This window comes from Scardinius erythrophthalmus (genome assembly GCF_964197995.2).
Source record: "Scardinius erythrophthalmus genome assembly, chromosome: 5".
NCBI classification, from domain to species: domain Eukaryota; kingdom Metazoa; phylum Chordata; class Actinopteri; order Cypriniformes; family Leuciscidae; genus Scardinius; species Scardinius erythrophthalmus.
This window is the reverse complement of record NC_138225.1, coordinates 6,601,355-6,620,454: the sequence shown is the minus strand read 5'-3', so window position 1 is coordinate 6,620,454 and position 19,100 is coordinate 6,601,355. Positions and strand designations below refer to the sequence as shown.

At 34.9% G+C, this 19,100-nt stretch overlaps 1 protein-coding gene across 2 annotated transcripts; it reads left to right on the top strand.

Annotated features, from left to right (window-relative positions):
- Nucleotides 1-1,077: 1,077 nt before the first annotated feature.
- On the top strand, nt 1,078-18,848 carry fyb1a (FYN binding protein 1 a). 2 transcript variants are annotated; one of them, XM_081364713.1, is made up of 17 exons: nt 1,078-1,150; nt 4,704-5,271; nt 6,799-6,931; nt 7,467-7,534; nt 7,762-7,784; nt 8,030-8,070; nt 10,976-11,135; nt 11,820-11,979; nt 12,163-12,273; nt 12,522-12,576; nt 13,358-13,425; nt 13,700-13,766; nt 16,089-16,188; nt 16,279-16,441; nt 16,531-16,561; nt 16,854-16,885; nt 16,984-18,848. In XM_081364713.1, the coding sequence occupies exons 2-9, from the start codon at nt 4,731-4,733 to the stop codon at nt 12,267-12,269; spliced, it is 1,233 nt and encodes a 410-aa protein (XP_081220839.1). In that variant the 5' UTR covers nt 1,078-1,150; nt 4,704-4,730; the 3' UTR covers nt 12,270-12,273; nt 12,522-12,576; nt 13,358-13,425; nt 13,700-13,766; nt 16,089-16,188; nt 16,279-16,441; nt 16,531-16,561; nt 16,854-16,885; nt 16,984-18,848. The 2 variants fall into 2 exon arrangements, with proteins under 2 accessions (XP_081220839.1, XP_081220838.1); XM_081364712.1 differs by having other exon boundaries at nt 1,087-1,150; nt 12,163-12,265; nt 16,984-18,839.
- The last annotated feature ends 252 nt before the right edge of the window (nt 18,849-19,100 follow it).

Here is a 19,100-nt window from a genome sequence, read left to right as displayed (position 1 = left end):
AAAATTACTCAACTTTTCTGATACTGGTGTTTCCATCATGCACTGGGCCTTGAATAATTAATGAGGTTGATTTTGCACTGTTTTCCAGCTGTATTTACATTATTTTATCATTGCTTTTCTTGTTAGGATTTGTAACTTGCCATTTTGTGACATTTAGACTTCAATTTCTACTAATGACAATTGACAAATTCAAACACAAAAATGACCCATCAAATGTTACCGTCATTGTGTATTGTCTACCAAGTATTGAGGTCTCTGCGTTTGTAACCCCTCTCACCCACACGTTCACATAATGCGTAACTTCTGATATGTAGATATGGTGTCTCACACAATATCTATTTACTCAACCTTTTACTAGACAAGTTAAAAGTACTTATTTTCTTTGTTACTTTCCCTTAATTTAGTTAAGTAGAGTTTACTTAATTCCATATGTGAAATGTACTTAAAAAATATGCGTGAAATTTGACTTAAAAAATATTTGTGCAAAAATCTTGCCAAAGTAAATTTCACTTATTGTTTTTTTTTTCAGTGTAGACTAACGGGTTTGGAACGACATGAGGGAGAGTAAATGATGACAGAATTTTCACTGTTGGGTTGAAACTAACCCTCTAAGCCATTTAGGAGAAAGAAAAACAGTTGCGGCAAAAAGTTTTAGTCATCAGTTCTTGTGCATGTTCAACCACACTCCTTGAAAACTCATCAGACAAACTAATAACCTAGTGGAAGTTGTTCTGTTCGTCATTATGGTGAGTCTCACTTGTTTGCTCTCACTGTGATATTTGTGAAACACTTGTGTGGCGTTTAGAATTAGACGACTGACCTTTATACGCGGCTCGTCTTAACACCAGATATACTATTATTATCATTGTTCATATTAGAACAGTGATCTTATCATTGTCATTTGGAACATCTGACCAGAGTTTGTGTTGTTTCTGACACTAAATGGCTGTCCAAAGAATGAAACACTGGTTTTGAGCCAATATTAAACCTGACCTCAGATCAGGGATGTTATGCTCGATAGATGAAACACTGGTTACACCTCTTCCTTATTAAAGTTATAGAAACGTGCATGCATTTCCTTTGGGTGTATTTGTGATTCTCACCAGTTTCTGAGCCACTGTACTTCTACACACACTTATGTGCTGGCTGGGTGAGTTTGCGGAGAAATATTGCTGCTTTATTTAAATGAGTGTCTTTTATTTCGATTTTTGACTTTTCTGTTGATTTAGTTCTTGATTATCTTGATTATACTTGTGTTAGTGCAGTATATTAGAGCAGATGCCTTCAATACTTGAGGATTTTATTATGTTTCTTATTACGATTGATTACTAGTTTGAAGATGTGACTGATAAGAGAAACATACAATAATATTTGATCATATAGCTGCATTTTGAAGAAGCAGATGCAGTAAAGCAACTCAGTGTTTTTCACACTTGTGAATGTAAAGAGTGGCTATAGTGTAAAGGCACAAAGGTGTGAATTTAGACTGTTTTCACAGCTTCTTTAAAAGTTCAGAATGTTTTATCTGTAGCCTGTTCAAGGAGGTTTGCTGCATTAATTATAATGTTAGGGATTATTGTAATAAAAAATGTTTTTCTTATTTTCTGGAGAAAATGAGTTGTTGACTGTAAAACCACAATGCTGGGAGTGGTTGCTAAAGTGTTCAGATTGGCTTTTAGTGTGTAAAGGTTCTTTATTGGCATCAATGGTTCCTTAAGGAACCATTGAAGCCAGTAAAGAACCTTTACTCACTAAACTTTAAGTAATTTTTGCATTTTTGTTAAAGTAAATTTCACATATGGAATTAAGTAAACTCTACTTAACTAAGTTAAGTGAAAGTAACAAAGAAAATAATTAATTTTAACTTGGCTAGTAAAAGGCTGAGTAAATAGATTATTGGGTGAGACACCATATCTACACATCATACACACCATTGCTGAGTAAGAGAATCTTTGTTTCTGGAAGTTACAAGACAAATTTCTGAGATATTTTGGTATGCAGATGATCAAAAATTATTATGCTTGTTTAACTATGATGTATTTGTTTCAAAGGCCTGGAAAAGAAGGCAAGCCAGTTTGTTTAATTAGATTTAATTTTGTTCTGTGTAGGATTATGGGTTTATATGGGTGGTTATGTGAATAAATGAGAATACACGTACATGATTACATATATGCATGGATTTGAATACATATGTACTATTATTATTATTATTATTATTAATTCTATTACTATTTTTTGGGGAGCATGTATTCGGTGTTCTCTGGATCTGTCTATTTTGTATATTTATCTTGTATATTAATCGTCTTACTTATGCTTATTAATGTTGGTGTCTTGTAAGTCCATGCGGGCTGGGCGTAATCATACGCATGACACAATAATAAAACTTCATTCATTCATTCATTCATTCATATCAGAAATTACGCATTATGTGAACGCAGAGACCTCAATACTTGGTAGACAATACACAATGACGGTAACATTTGATGGATCGTTTTTACATTAAAAAATTCTTGAATAAAATTTGTCATGCCTTAAAATATCTTGAATGTAACTCTACACCCTTGCTTAATTTAGTATATGTGTATTCATGAATATGCAAATTAGTAAAGGCAGCAGGAACACTTACTTTTTTTAAGTTGAATTTTTTTTACAATGCACTGTAAAAAAAATTGTTTCAACTTAAAAAAGGAAGTGTTCCTGCTGCCTTAAAATGTTAAGTTCAGTCAACTTGAAATGTTTTCAAATGTTTACTCATTTGCATATTCATGAATCCGCATATACTAAATGAAGCAAGGGTGTAGAGTTACATTCAAGATATTTTAAGGCATGACAAAGTTTATTCAAGAAAAAATGTTTAAATATGTAATTTTTGTGATCAAAGATACACTCACCTAAAGGATTATTAGGAACACCTGTTCAATTTGTCATTAATGCAATTAACTAATCAACCAATCACATGGCAGTTGCTTCATTGCATTTAGGGGTGTGGTCCTGGTCAAGACAATCTCCTGAACTCCAAACTTGAATGTCAGAATGGGAAAGAAAGGTGATTTAAGCAATTTTGAGCGTGGCATGGTTGTTGGTGCCAGACGGGCACTGAGTATTTCACAATCTGCTCAGTTACTGGGATTTTCACACACAACCATTTCTAGTGTTTACAAAGAATGGTGTGAAAAGGGAAAAACATTTAGTATGCGGCAGTCCTGTGGGCGAAAATGCCTTGTTGATGCTAGAGGTCAGAGGAGAATGGGCCGACTGATTCAAGCTGATAGAAGAGCAACTTTGACTGAAATAACCACTCGTTACAACCGAGGTATGCAGCAAAGCATTTGTGAAGCCACAACACGCACAACCTTGAGGCGGATGGGCTACAACAGCAGAAGACCCCACCGGGTACCACTCATCTCCACTACAATTAGGAAAAAGAGGCTACAATTTGCACAAGCTCACCAAAATTGGACAATTGAAGACTGGAAAAATGTTGCCTGGTCTGATGAGTCTCGATTTCTGTTGAGACATTCAGATGGTAGAGTCAGAATTTGGCGTAAACAGAATGAGAACATGGATCCATCATGCCTTGTTACCACTGTGCAGGCTGGCGGTGGTGGTGTAATGGTGTGGGGGATGTTTTCTTGGCAAACTTTAGGCCCCTTAGTGCCAATTGGGCATTGTTTAAATGCCACGGCCTACCTGAGCAATGTTTCTGACCATGTCCATCCCTTTATGACCACCATGTACCCATCCTCTGATGGCTACTTCCAGTAGAATAATGCACCATGTCACAAAGCTTGAATCATTTCAAATTGGTTTCTTGAACATGACAATGAGTTCACTGTACTAAAATGGCCCCCACAGTCACCAGATCTCAACCCAACAGAGCATCTTTGGGATGTGGTTGAACGGGAGCTTCGTGCCCTGGATGTGCATCCCACAAATCTCCATCAACTGCTAGATGCTATCCTATCAATGTGGGCCAACATTTCTAAAGAATGCTTTCAGCACCTTGTTGAATCAATGCCACGTAGAATTAAGGCAGTTCTGAAGGCGAAAGGGGGTCAAACACAGTATTAGTATGGTGTTCCTAATAATCCTTTAGGTGAGTGTAAGTTTTAAGGGATACAATTATTGTCTACAGGGGAAGTTTCACAGGAAAAACATTCAAAGTCCCCCTGTGGTGAAAATCAAGTTTTTATTGTTGTTTATATGTCTATGTGGTGTTTTAATATGATTTAAGACAAACCATGTGCAAATTCATTAGTCGACACCATTGCTGAGTATTTACTCCTAAAACTGCAGTGAACCAAAGACCGTCTCAAAAACACAGTTTGAAATCGCTGGTGTTTCTGACGTCACAAACTACCTGTAACCAATCAGATCAATGTGTGATCGTCAACGATCGGATCTCCGAGCTGCTTTGAGTGAGTCGAGGCGGGGATCATTTGCATATTCGTAGAACCGCGTATACTAAATGAGGCAAGGGTGTAGAGTTACATTCAAGCTGTTTTAAGGCATGAATAATTTTTTTAAAAATAATTCCTTGTCATTTTGATGATCAAAGATGAGTTTTAAGGGACAACCACATTATTGACTACAGGGTAACTTTAATAACATTAACATGCAAGTTTGTGCATTGACTAATGTTAACAAATGAAACTTTATTGTACAGTGTTACCAATGTTTCTTTTATATTTGACTTCTTTTAGGCCACATTCACTAATGTACAAGCTCTGATGTCTCACTTTAACTCACTGGCTGGTGAAAGTAAGTTTTCCCAACCTAATCAGAGCAATCAATTCAGGAGCACCAGGACTGAGGACCAGAATCCACCGTTGATCCCCAAGCCGGTGAAACTCAAACCTGTGGACATGCATAAAGGAGCAGGCTCCAGGCCTTTCCCTAAACCACTCATGGTCAAACCCAACTTTACAGTCAACTCTTTACAGACTAGATTCAATCCTCAAGTTTCTAGCAACCCGCTCTATAGTGACTCGAGAGGGGATGCTGTTGGAGCGAAGCTGCCCAATAGAGAACAACAGGAGAACTTGCATACAGAATCCCTTTCTGCAGGAGCCAGACCCTGGACTCCTGCCAAACCATCTGCTATGCAGAAACCTGTTTTTCATAAAGACATCTCTGCAGCGCCGGGAACTGCTACTGATGATTTGTCAGCGCCAAAAAAAAAGCCTCTCCCCAGTGTGTTTGCTTTAGGAAAATGTCCTGCCAAACCAGAGAGACCTCCACATGTTAACCTCAACAAGTTCAGAGGGAACGGTAAGACATGGACATCACCATATGGGTTCATTCTTTTTAAATGTCTAGAATTATGTGAGTGTACAGCTAAAATACAGTGGTGTCAATAAGATTTTAGACACTTACACAACTGTTCAAAAGTTTGGGGTCAGTAAGTTTTTTTTAATGTTTTGTGAAAAGTCTCTTAAGCTCATCAAGGCTGTATTTATTTGATTAAAGGTGCTCTAAGCGATGTCACACGTTTTTTAGGCCAATACATTTTTTTGTCACATCCAGCAAACATCTCCTCACTATCCGCTAGCTGCCTGTCCCCTGAACACACTGTAAGAAAACGCGGTCTCTGTAGACAGCACAGGCTCCACAAACGGCAAGAAAAACAAAGTGGCCCAGCCTGGACCACGAAACATAACAAACAGTGTTCCAGCCAATAACCGACAAGAATGATTTGGGGATGGGGGATGGGGTGTTAGTGTGCATGCACATGAAGGGGGGTGTGGGGGGTGAAGGAGAGAGAAGCATGAAGAGGGAAGTTAGCTAGAGGAGAGATGTCCGAGACAACGACTAACGTTAGAATTATATTCTCTTGAATTTTGATATGGCCGACACACGACCAAAGAGACGACGTTCCGATGAACAAATAGCAAAGAAGAGGGAAAAAGGAGAAGGAACGCGAAGTCACGAATTTACATCGGGGGAGGGGACAGGATGAGGAGGAGGGAGGGTCGAGCTAGTCTCAATTTTGTTTGACTTTGACAATACTTCGAACGTCAACAAGAAGTGGCGTCACCCAACTCGCTTAGAGCACCTTTAAATTATAGAAAAAACTAATATTGTGAAATATTATTACAATTTAAAAGAACTGTTTTCTATTTAAATATATTTTTTTCAAATGTAATTTATTCCTGTGATCAAAGCTGAATTTTCAGCATCATTACTCCAGTCTTCAGTGTCACATGATCCTTTCATTCTAAAATGCTGATTTGCTGCTCAAGAAATATTTCTTATTTTCAATGTTGAATTTTTTTTTTTTTGCAGAGTTTAGAAATTTCAAAAGAACAGCAATTATATGAAAGAAATCTTTTGTAAAATTATAACATTCTTTGCTGTCCCTTTTGATCAATTTATTGTGTTTGTTGAATGATTAAAGTATTAATTTCTTTAAAAAACATTACTGACCCCAAACTCTTGAACTTAATTTTGAATCACTTAAAAATGTCTGAATGTCATTGCATTATATTACAAAATATCAAAACAAGAGTCAAAAAATGAAAACATTCCACAAAAAGAATTTTAAGATACTAGAATAATAAAGAAATAAAGAAAATGAATCCTTTAGTAGGACCATTCATAAAGTGTGACTCAAATGTCCAAATACTTTTTTGGGCCCACCATATTCTTGCCTAAACACCCAAAATCCATTTCCCTGAGCTATGAAATATAACCTATATTTGAAAAAAGAGATTACATTTACAGACTCATGGACGATTCAGTGTCTAACAGTTTAGTTTTTGTCGCTTCATGTTCTGTTTCCATCTGCTGGTTCATCAGTATCCGACACCAATAATCCTGAGCTTGATCCTGGAATTTTCCCCCTCCCACCGCCACCGGAACGCCTGTCAATCACATCTATGACTCCGCCCCCATCGCCAAACTTCACACTTCCACCTGCTCTCCCTCCACTGTGAGTGCTGACTTTGAGATGCACGTAAACACAAATCTGGAAATACATACAACATTACAATGCAATACATTAAAAAAAGAGTGTCATGAAATAATAATTACTAATAATTAGTTAATTTCTTGGGACATGGTACTATAGTAATACCATGGGGATTTAGTAGTGAAATACACTGTAAAAATCATTTTTTTCAAAGTTGTAAATAAATAAAAAAAGAGTTATTTTTATAAGAAAGTACTATTTCAGTCTTTCTACTTCAAAATTTCATATTTAATTCACTGTTACTTGTTTCTTTGAATTATTTGTGAAATTTACTAACAATTTCTGAGTAAAAATAATTTCAAAGTAAAGCCTATACACCATTTGTGTGTGTGTGTGTGTACGTTGACATTTAAATACCATGGTACATGAATATGGTACCACTGCTGTACTGTGAGGTAATGCAATAGTACAATTGCATATATTATCATTAACACAAAGCTGTGAAGCAGAAATTCACAAGTAAGCTTGTTTTTACTGTTTGTTCTGTTGTGAACAGGGATCAGACTCTCCAGGAAGATTTGTACGATGATACGGACACCCTGAACAGGACAGAGACTTCACTAGGTCTTCAGAGAGAAGTTATATAAATGAGTTTCAAATTAACGTTTGATACAGTAACCCCAAGAAATTAATGTCACTGCATTAGATTACAAAATATCAAAGATATCGACCTCATTTTAAGAAAAAGCACATTCAAGCATCACATGAAATATAGGTGTTACTTTAATATTATTACGGGGGTTTTTAGGTCTTTTTTCAAAGTCTGTAAACATCTCTCTTTTCTGTTTTAGGTAAAAGCAGCAATGATCACGAGGTAAGGATTGTGTTTGCTTAAGCTGACATCTCGCATAGAGCTGTTTTAAATAGCACATCAACATCTCGCTGCTAAAACACTTGGTAAAAATAGTCTGCAAAAGAACCAGCTTCTCAAAAGGAAATGAAGGCATTAACAAGACAGATATTATTACAGACTGAAGAAAATGATTGTGGAAATAAAACACTGAATGTTTAAGATTAGTTCATTTTAACTTTTACCGTCTCTGTTTGTTTCTTGTGTAGGAGTCGGGTGAGGAGATATACGAGGATCTTGACAGCAACCGGTGAGATCTCTTATTTAATTGTGGTTGCTAAGTCAAGCATTATTATTACTCAAACTTAGATTTAGTGATTTGAACAAACTCCTGCACCAAAATATAAAAAGCATAGGTTATGTTATGCCCTTGTACAAAGTCTTGATTTTGTTTTTGGGGTCTTGTTTTTTTTTTTTCATGCTTGAATGTTAAAAAAAAAAACAATTATTTTTCACATATTTGACACTGTTGCAGCTCCCCTCTTTCCAGTCTGTCAGTAACGCTCCGTTTAGTTCCTGTCTCTATGAAGCCCCTCCTTCTGAAAAGCTCAATGTGCTCTGATTTGTTGTGATTGGTCAACCGCTTTGTGCGTTTTGGTAATGTCACGCCCCTCACCATAACTGTGAGTTTCAACACACTACTAACACATCTCAATCAGGACTTGTCCCCTTTATTTTGAGTATGCGGGTAACACTTTATAATAACGTTCAGTTCCTGATACTGTTCGTTGCTCAGACTCGCTCTCCCAGTTTAAAACTAGATTAAAGACGCATCTCTTCAGCCAGGCATTCATATAATACTTTTAATCTTACAGTTAAATCCGACCTCTAGTTTATAAACGCCAGAGGAGAACTGGCCCCCGACTGAGCCTGGGTTCTCCCAAGGTTTTTTTTTCTCCATTAGGTCACTTGATGGAGTTTAAGGACACCATTAGGTCACCTGATGGAGTTTTAGGACACCATTAGGTCACCTGATGGAGTTTTAGGACACCATTAGGTCACCTGATGGAGTTTCAGCTCACCATTAGGTCACCTGATGGAGTTTTAGGACACCATTAGGTCACCTGATGGAGTTTTAGGACACCATTAGGTCACCTGATGGAGTTTTAGGACACCATTAGGTCACTTGATGGAGTTTTAGGACACCATTAGGTCACCTGATGGAGGACACCATTAGGTCACCTGATGGAGTTTTAGGACACCATTAGGTCACCTGATGGAGTTTCAGCTCACCATTAGGTCACCTGATGGAGTTTTAGGACACCATTAGGTCACCTGATGGAGTTTTAGGACACCATTAGGTCACCTGATGGAGTTTTAGGACACCATTAGGTCACCTGATGGAGTTTCAGCTCACCATTAGGTCACCTGATGGAGTTTCAGCTCACCATTAGGTCACCTGATGGAGTTTTAGGACACCATTAGGTCACCTGATGGAGTTTCAGCTCACCATTAGGTCACCTGATGGAGTTTTAGGACACCATTAGGTCACCTGATGGAGTTTCAGCTCACCATTAGGTCACCTGATGGAGTTTTAGGACACCATTAGGTCACCTGATGGAGTTTTAGGACACCATTAGGTCACCTGATGGAGTTTTAGGACACCATTAGGTCACCTGATGGAGTTTTAGGACACCATTAGGTCACCTGATGGAGTTTTAGGACACCATTAGGTCACCTGATGGAGTTTCAGCTCACCATTAGGTCACCTGATGGAGTTTTAGGACACCATTAGGTCATTTACTAGTGATTGGTAAATGATTAACTAATTATTTACGAAACATGACTATGCGTTCATAAATGATTAATAAGTGATATGTTAATAATTGTATGTAGAATCAGTTTAAAGTCATTTACAATTGATTAGTAAATGATTAACTAATCATTTACAAAACATGAATATGCGTTTCATAAATGTTGAATAAATATTTTTTTTTTTTTTGTATGTATGCAACAATTAGAGGGTGCAGACAGTGTTGTAAATGCCTTGAATACATGTACAGATCATTTGTAACAGTTAAGTGTAACATATTTACAAGTGATGAATAGTTTACACTTTAGATTAGGGGATGCAGAAAGTGTTGTAAATGATGTATAACACTTTCTGCATCCCCTAATCTAAAGTGTAAACTATTCATCACTTGTATATACATTCGTAGATAACATTCGTAGATCTTATGCCTATTTGATTCTTGAAGTGGTAGTCTACAAATGAAGTGTAAGACATTTACAAGTGATGAATAGTTTATACTTTAGATTAGGGGACGCAGAAAGTGTATGATTTATTCATGCGTTTACACATCATCTATGACAGGTGTTGAACACTGTAGTGTGTAGTGTAGTGTGTACTGCAGTGTAAGTGCTGACTGGTGAGGGTTTAGACAGCTGTCTTCTCTGAAACACATGGAGTCTTTAACCTGATGTGAGCAAAACATACAAAAAATGTTACATCATTTATTAAACATTTATGAAAAGCATAGTCATGTTTTATAAATGATTAGTTAATCATTAACTAATCAGTTGTAAATGACTTGTAACACAATTTACAAAACATACATAAAATGTTAGTATATCACTTGCTAATCATTTATGAATGTTTTGTAAATGATTAGTTCATCATTAACAAACCACTTATAAATGACTTAGAACTGAACGTTATTATAAAGTGTTACCAAAGAAATTAGAACATGTAAAAAAGCATAATTGATCCACTTTAAACACAGCATTAAACTGAAGTTGCGATAGTCTTTTCTTCCCTATTGTGATGTATATCCGAGTGAAATGACTTTTCAAACGAGAAAAAATGTAGGGTGGGACTTGATTTTGTCCATGGGGAATTGATTGGATGGTTGTGGTTTGCTATTGGTGGATCTCATGTGAGTGACAGGTTGCCCCGCCCCCACGCCAGTGAACACATCATCAGAGAAGAGATTATCCATTAGAGAAGTAATTTTCAACAAACTTGTGAACCATCACCCATCATAATAGCAAGTTCTGCACCGACAAATGCCACTCACATTTTCTTCAGGAAATCTAGTTACCTTTTAGCAAAGGCTGCAATTCAATTGGTCTGAAATTTTAATATGATTAAAGAAATAAAAGAAGAAAGAATACTTACTCAAAACTCTTCTAATGGAAAGCTTTCCTCTACACAGGCCCGAAGACAACAAAGAAACGATGGAGGAAAAGACGACAAAAGAATCAAAAGAACTCAAGAAAAAGCTCGAAAAAGAAGAGAAGAAACGTTTGGAGCAGGAGAAGAAAGAGAAGAAAGAGCGAGAGAAAAGGCAGCAGGAGGCCAGGAAAAAGTTTAAAGTGATTACAAACAGCTCAATACTGGATATCTCTATCTGTTTTGAGATTATGTGGGGGGGTTTATTTTCATGAATCTTATAAAACCTGTCAAGGACATGCCTGGAGACACGTTTCACCTCAAAATCTAAATTATATTTCAGATTAGAAGATATTTTTTAAGTATATTAAGACTTATTTATATATAAGACTTATAATATACTTATATTAAGTATATTATTTTTTATAATCATATCATTTTTTCTCTATAATCATAGGAGTCTTTACTTTTGATATAAATTACTTGGTTCATGTTGATTTTAAAAATCATGTTATTACCAAAAATTTTAATTTGTGGATAGAAATTGTTCTTAATTTAAGTTATTACGTTTTTGTGTGTGTGTATTGGGATTATCCCATCTTTCTAAAAAATGCTTGGTTGTTTCAACCCAACTTTGGGTCAAATATGGACAAACCCAATGGCTGGGTTACATTTTTAAATTACATGTTTAACCCAATGTTTGGGTTTGTCCATATTTGACCCAAAATTATGTTAAAACAACCCAGCATTTTTTAGAGTGATTAAGTAACTGGAATATTTATGTGTTTATAACCTTTTTTTCTTTTTTTTTTAAATGAAGGCTAACATTAGTAAGTGGTATAGCGATGGCTATAACTTCACCATCACTGTAATTTCTGCTTGGCTAGATCAAGGGTACGATTGAGGTAGTGGACACAGTGAAGGCCAGAGTGGACCACAAAGGTGGGAAGAACAAACTTCCACTGAAGCAGGGAGAGACCATTGAAATCGTGCGCAAAACAGAAAACCCGAAGGACTACTGGCTCGCCAGGAACACTGAAGGCCACTGTGAGTTCATCTGGATTTACACACAAGACATATGCTGATATTCTAATATATGTATATGCTGATATGTTTTGTTAAACTGAACATGCTCAGTCTATATTAGACTAAAGCATCATGTTTGTCTCTTCCTCGTTGACTAGCCGTGGTTCAGCTGCTATTATTGTGTTGGTGTGTTTTTCCATACAGATGGTTTTGTGAAGCCTGACACTCTAAATGTGCGAGGTGAAGTGAGCAACACACAGGATGGACAGGAGGTGTATGATGACGTGTGTGCTGGTGAAGTCAATAAGTAAGAGAGTAACTAGTACACTTATTTACAGTATTAACATTATTGAGGTTCATTTATTATTTATGCTTTAACTAAAAAAAACATCTATTTTTTTCAGTCTTCCAGATGGTAAGCCATTGCATTATACATTTAATAAATATAAATGTAAATAGCATTGCAATCATTTATTGAGTGTCAAGTGAAGGAAGCGTAAAAGGATATACAGTCTTTGTTTTGTTTCCCCTTGTTCACAAATTTGTCATGTGACTACTGACAGCAGTTGAGTGTGAAGATATTTATGAGTGTGCAGAAGATACGCAAGATGATTTCAGGTGAGTTCATTTTTCATGTTCAAAAGCTCTTAATATTTCACTAAAACTGGTATATGCATCTAAGCAATCAATGACAGCACTTTTCATTTGACTCTCTTTTGTAGTACTTATATAGTTTTTGTATATATATATATATATATATATATATATATATATATATATATAGTGTGTGTGTGTATTCCTGTGATGGTAAATTTGAGTTTTCAGCATCATTACTCCAGTGTCAAATGATCCCTTGCTTCAGAAATCATTATAATATGCTGATTTAGTAATCTTGAAAACATTTGTGCTGCTAAATATTTGAATGGAAACTGTGATGCATTTTTACAGGATTATTTGATGCAGCTTTAATTTGAAATAGAAATCTTTTATAATATTATGTATATTTACTGACACATTTGATCATTTTAATGCATCCTTGCTTGCTGAATGAAAGTATTATTAAGCAAATGATTGAAATCAACATTTATCTCTAAATTTAGGGGATTTGAGCTTATGTATAATAAATACATATTGTATAACAATAAATAAATATATTAAATAATGTTTCAAATGCATATTAAACATATTTGTGTATAAAAACACACAGTTTTATAAAATGTAAAAAAAAGAATAGTCATATTTGTAGTAAAAAAATAAAAAATGAACACTAATCTGTGCAGCTTTCACTCTGATAGGTGACAGTCTAAAGTCCTTTTTTAGAAAACAAGTATTATTTAAAGCAACTTTAACCTTTGTGAAGCGCATGTGGATTTACTGGTAGTTTTCTGTCATTTTGCAGCTTCCTCCCTCCACCCCCTTCAGCTGATTTCCCTCTACCCCCTCCAGACTTTGAATTTAATGTTACGGGTGAGTAATACTCACTTTAACTGTACATTAAAATAATATTAATTTAGTTCATAATCTAAAAGCACTCTATTTCATTTAACATTTAGAAATGCTTAAACTGTAATGTTTGCTCACTCCTATTTAAGAGGAACTCCTGTGAATGCATGATCAAAGGAAGCACAAATCATATATTGGATGCAGTGTAATTCACTTTGGATAAAAGCATCTGCCAGTTGCATTAATGTAAATGCTCCACCCAGAAACCCCTGAGATGTTTTTGGTTTATGCCCAGCAGATGCCACTGATGACACGTATGATGATGTGACTACAACAGACTTCCCTCCACCTCCTTCTCCTTGCAGGTTACTTCATACATGTTACTAAAGAAGAACAGCAGACACACATTTTCATCCACATGTTGTTTTAGGAGTAGGGCTGTCACGAATATGATATCGCGATTATCGCATCCAAAATAAAAGTTTATATTTTCATAATAAATGTGTGTGTACTGTGTATAATTATTTTGTATATTTAAATACACAAACGTGCATGTGTATATATATATAAAAAATGTTATTTAGATATACAATATTTATATTTATATAATATAAATTATATATATAAATCTATAAACAGTATATACATGCAAATATTTCTTAAATATATACAAGCATGTGTGTGTATTTATATATATAAAATAATTATACACAGTACACACACATTTATTATGTAAATACAAACTTTTATTTTGGACGCGATAATCGCGATATCATATCGTGACAGCCCTATTTAGGAGGTCCTCCATTTAATTAGAATTGGCAACTAGGTAACTTTAAGATCATGACTATAAACTTTGGCCTTTTACCCCAAGACCTGCATGGTCTATTTTCTGTGAATCCTTGAGTTTTAGTGCTTTCAAGTCCTCTTGGGGAGTTCATATTTATGAGTTGTGAAGTCGTAATTAAGATTTAAGGTGCGTTCAAGTCATTGTCGTCGAAGCACGATGGCAGCGTACCTTCTCAACTACAAAAGAAATACAGAAATACATTCTAGGAAATGACCAAAGCACTGTAAACATTGTTACATGTTATATTGTTATTAGGGATACACGATATATCAGCCATCATATCGATATCGGCCGATATATATGTTAATTTTTAATGTTATGGTTATTGGCCCAATAAGAAAATTTGGCCGATATATTAAAGCCGATAATCCGCCGCCATCTTTAGAATATTGTCTTTGAACTTCCATTTTTGCGGTCGCTCTGTATATTTCTATGGCATTGCTGTCCAGGAGTAATTAGTTTTTGAAGTGGATTTACTTAATGTAAAGTTAGCGAAAGTCATCATGAGGGCTGTAATGTTTAAAGCAGATATCTTAACAAATGTCAGTAGACCGGGAAGATTTTAAAACGAGCCGTTTATTCATAAATACGCAAGATCGCTGTGAAAATACAGACCGGAAGTCAAAAGACAACGAGTGCAGCGCTGAAAAGGGGCGGGGCTACATAAGGTCTATAAGATGACTTAAAATTATAATGAGAACATCATTATAATTGTGTGCTTGGCATGGCTTTTAATGGTGAGACTTTTGTTTTTGTAATCAGGCTCTCAAAAATTATGATTATAATTATGACAAATTTGGATTTAGATTCATCTGCCAAAAAAAACGGTTATCGGGTTTCAAATATAAAGATTTATCGGTTATCGATATCGGCCTAAATGTTCATATCCCTAATTGTTATATTACAATGCTATCACATTTTGTGCAGGCAGTGAGCTTATTTTGTTGTAAATAAAAAAGTCTGACAACGTCACTTCTAAATAATTGTAGGTATTGTGATATTCCGCCATGTTTCTCACTGAAACGCCCCCAACTCATAAACTCAAGGCTTAAAGAAAATCCTCGCAATTACAACTTCATGTGTGTTCACTTCGTAAATACGATCTTTCTGACATGACTTGAACGCGCTATTTTTCCTGAATCTAGAGGTATCGTGGATTGTAATTTTTTCCCCTCATGTTTGTATCCACAGATCTATTCTATCAGTTACTTTCTTCAATAGTTTGGACCTGATTAGTGCTCCTATTTAACCTACGATTATCATTCATCATATTTTTTCTCTTTCACCCCAAATTTTGGCAAGTAACTGTTCTCGTGATGTTACACTACAGTTCAAATGTTTTTGAAAGAAGACTCTTCTGCTCACCAAGGCTGCATTTATTTAGTTAAACATTACAGTAAAAACCGAAATATTGTAAAATATTATTACAATAATTCTGTTTTTTATTTGAAGATATTTTAAATGTAATTTATTCCTGTGATGCAAATCTGAATTTTTAGCATCATCACTCCAGCCTTTAGTGTCACATGATCCTTCGATTTATTTATTGTCACTTTTAATTAATTTAATGCATCCATCCTTGCTGAATAAAATAATCGATTTCTTTTTAAAAAAAAGTCAGTATGCGTAAACTTAAACATACAGATTTGGCGCAACTTGAGGGTGAGTATAGGATGACAGATTTTTTTATTTTTGGGTGAATTAGACTTTTAAGTGATCCGACTTAAAATGTTGAATAATAAGAATGGCAGCTTCAAAATTATGTCAGTGAGTTTTGCACCACTCAGATGTAAAAAAATAATGTTTGTATCTTCTTTTCTTTTCTTGTTCACTGCAGTAATCCAAAGTTCACCTCAACAAGCAATACAAACGTGATGGACCCAAAGAAAAGGAAAAAGTTTGAGAAGGAGGAAAAAGAGTTTAGGAAGAAGTTCAAAGTAAGACACACACACTGTTTTAACTGCTGGTGTGGAAGCGGTCAGTGAAATGATTCTGTATGCTAACCCCCTTACTGCCTCTTCTTGCAGTATAATGCAGAAATCAAAGTGCTTTATCAAGCTACTGTTCTCCCATCACTGTCTGTGAAGAAGTTTGGTAATAAAGACCTGCCGATAAAACCCGGAGAAATGATTGATGTGATAGTTCACCCTGTAGATGACAAACTCATCTGCCGAAACAGCGAAGGGAAATGTGAGTTGATTGAGGGTATAATACCTGTGCTGAGATGCACATGACAGCCAAATAGGAAACTGTTATTAAACAGTCTCTCTCTGTTTCAGTTGGCTATGTGTCTGCAGCTAATTTGGAGCAGTAAGTACAATCGTCTTGTTCAGTTCACTATTTCTATTCTGGTACATCCTTTTGCATGTAAATTTCTTTTTTCTTTCACACCTGTCAATAGCTACAGGTTTTGATTTTTTTTAAGCACTCCTGACTCATTTGATATGCCTAAATATTTGTGAATATTAGTGAATTTTGAGTAAATATTGTGTACAAATCAGCAATACCATCAGCCACCTTGCTCTCTTGATATTAAAATAGTTTCATCTGATCAGTTGACCACAACTTCATATTTTTTGTCTCACTTCCTCTCCTCTCTAAGGGACGGATCTGTTTATGATGATGTTGGTGATGGTAAGGTTCAACTTGCACCGGCACAGTTAATGAATATGTATTTAGTTTACATCCTTTTACTGCAAATAATTGTTTCTACTTCATCTTGTATGTTACAGAGTGCATCTACGACAATGATTAAGCACGGATCAACTCATCTAGCATGTTTTCATCACTTTGAACATCCTTATTTGTCATCGATCCTTTCACAAAAAACAATGTTTTATCATTGTTTGAGAATGATATATGGGTGGTTCTTCAACTATGGGCACTTTTGGCCTTTTTTTTTTGGTAAAAAAAAGTGTTCAAATCAAAATTGTCACAGTCTAACAGTTAAATATAACTAGTCTAGTTTAATGATCCATAAGAGAACGCACTTACATTATAAGACAAATCGGTGTTTTTTGACATATTTTCCGATCCACACTGAACAAATGTCATTTCCATCACATGCAAATATTTGATTATTATTTAAAATTATTATGAAATACATAATTTCTTAACAGTGTAAGACCACTTTCACACATAGGTTTACCAATTTATACCTATATTGCAATTACCATAGATTTGTGGATTAAGTAAATTAATTGTCATGAGGCCCAAACACAAAGCTTACATCCACCACAACCTGAAATATAATACTGCATTGGTTAGATACATTTCAGAAAAATAACTACTTGTGTTATTACATTAAGTGGAACATTATCCCATAAACTATGCAGAAATTTTTAATGAGTGATTAGAATTTTGTACATATTTTTTAAAAAGTTATGAGGTGGTGGAAATGACTGGGTGTTGTGGAAATGACAATGAATGGACATCCATGTAGAAAAACAGAAAACATTTATTTGAAACCCATTTAACAAATCATTAGTCATTAGTCTGTTTGGTTCCATAACCAGATGAACAGTTACTTACTGTAAACAAACTTTAACCACAAATAGTGAGACCTTTATCCAGTTGACCTCCGCAGCATCTTAAAAATAGATGAAAAGGCATTTAAACAAATAGATATTTGAATAAATACATTAGCGTTGTACATTTCAATAAGTAAAATATTCATATGTAGCCACTCAATCTATGAATTCCACCTTGTAAGCATAAATGTCATTTCCACCTCACCTTTGTTATTTCCACCCAAGAAGGTAATGCGGTGGAAATGACGGTAATGTGGTGGAAATGACGGTGGTGGAAATGATAATCCTACAGTATTTTGAAAAAAAATCCAAGCTAGTATTACATATTAGCTATGAATTGATAGTTAGCATTGCATGCATGCAAAATACATCTATTTGTGTTAAAAAATCTATTTATTTACAAACTCATTTATTGTTACGCCATGTTTGGAAATGACATACAATAAAAATATTTTCATTTTAAGCAACATTTACCTTGAGTTTTCTTCTCCAAGTTGCTGAAGAAATTTAAAATCTCCTCCATGTCAGACATGTACTGTGATGTCATTGTTCATTTCCATAGAAACTACCCAAACAATCTTTCAAAAAAACTTTTTAAAGGGACATTACAGCGTTGTGGTGGAAATTACAGCAATACTGTGGGACAACTATATTTTGTATATAAAATCACATTAATAGTTGTCTGACCTTAAATACCTCAATTATGTTTTTATTCTTTTACGGATACTTTATTCAGTCATATTAAAAAAAAATAGATAAATCATTTTTTTGCACTTCTTTTTCATTATTGAAGGTCAGAAGTCTGGGTATTTTTGCACAAAACAGCAATATTTGCATGTATAATGATGTTTAAAAAGGTGAAAAAATCATCGTAGACTACCGGTAAAAAGTTCCTAAAGTACTTTCATTGTAAATTTAACTATGAAAGTGTTCATTTTTCTAAATTAAATGTTTTTTATAAAATATGATCAAAGGACATGAAAGTGCCATAGTCTAAGAATTGCCCATATAGTGAATATTATACATAGTGACCTCAGTAAGAATAAAGTAATGTGATCAAAAAACTGTAAACATGTCCTTTCTTTCATGAATTAAATGTTTTGCTCTAACAACTTTAACTAAAACGTAAAAATGTACACCAGTGAAGCGGCAATTGAATTAAAATGTACATTTAAAATAAAAATGTCCACATGACACCCCAAACCATCCAAAAAGAAGTTTTGACGATGGAAAAAACTAAACCTGTGCTTGAGACTGTCTGAATAGTAAAAAAAAAACAAGTTTATAAAATTATTCTACATATAATAATGTTATAATAT

What these genes read in the sequence shown, in the direction of transcription:
- fyb1a (XM_081364712.1), top strand. Translation starts at nt 4,731, where the DNA reads ATGTCTCACTTTAACTCACTGGCTGGTGAAAGTAAGTTTTCCCAACCT. An exon ending in CAGGACAGAGACTTCACTAG is followed by an intron (nt 7,535 to 7,761) that starts GTCTTCAGAGAG and finishes TTTCTGTTTTAG; the next exon opens with GTAAAAGCAGCAATGATCAC. An exon ending in AGGCCAGGAAAAAGTTTAAA is followed by an intron (nt 11,136 to 11,819) that starts GTGATTACAAAC and finishes CTGCTTGGCTAG; the next exon opens with ATCAAGGGTACGATTGAGGT.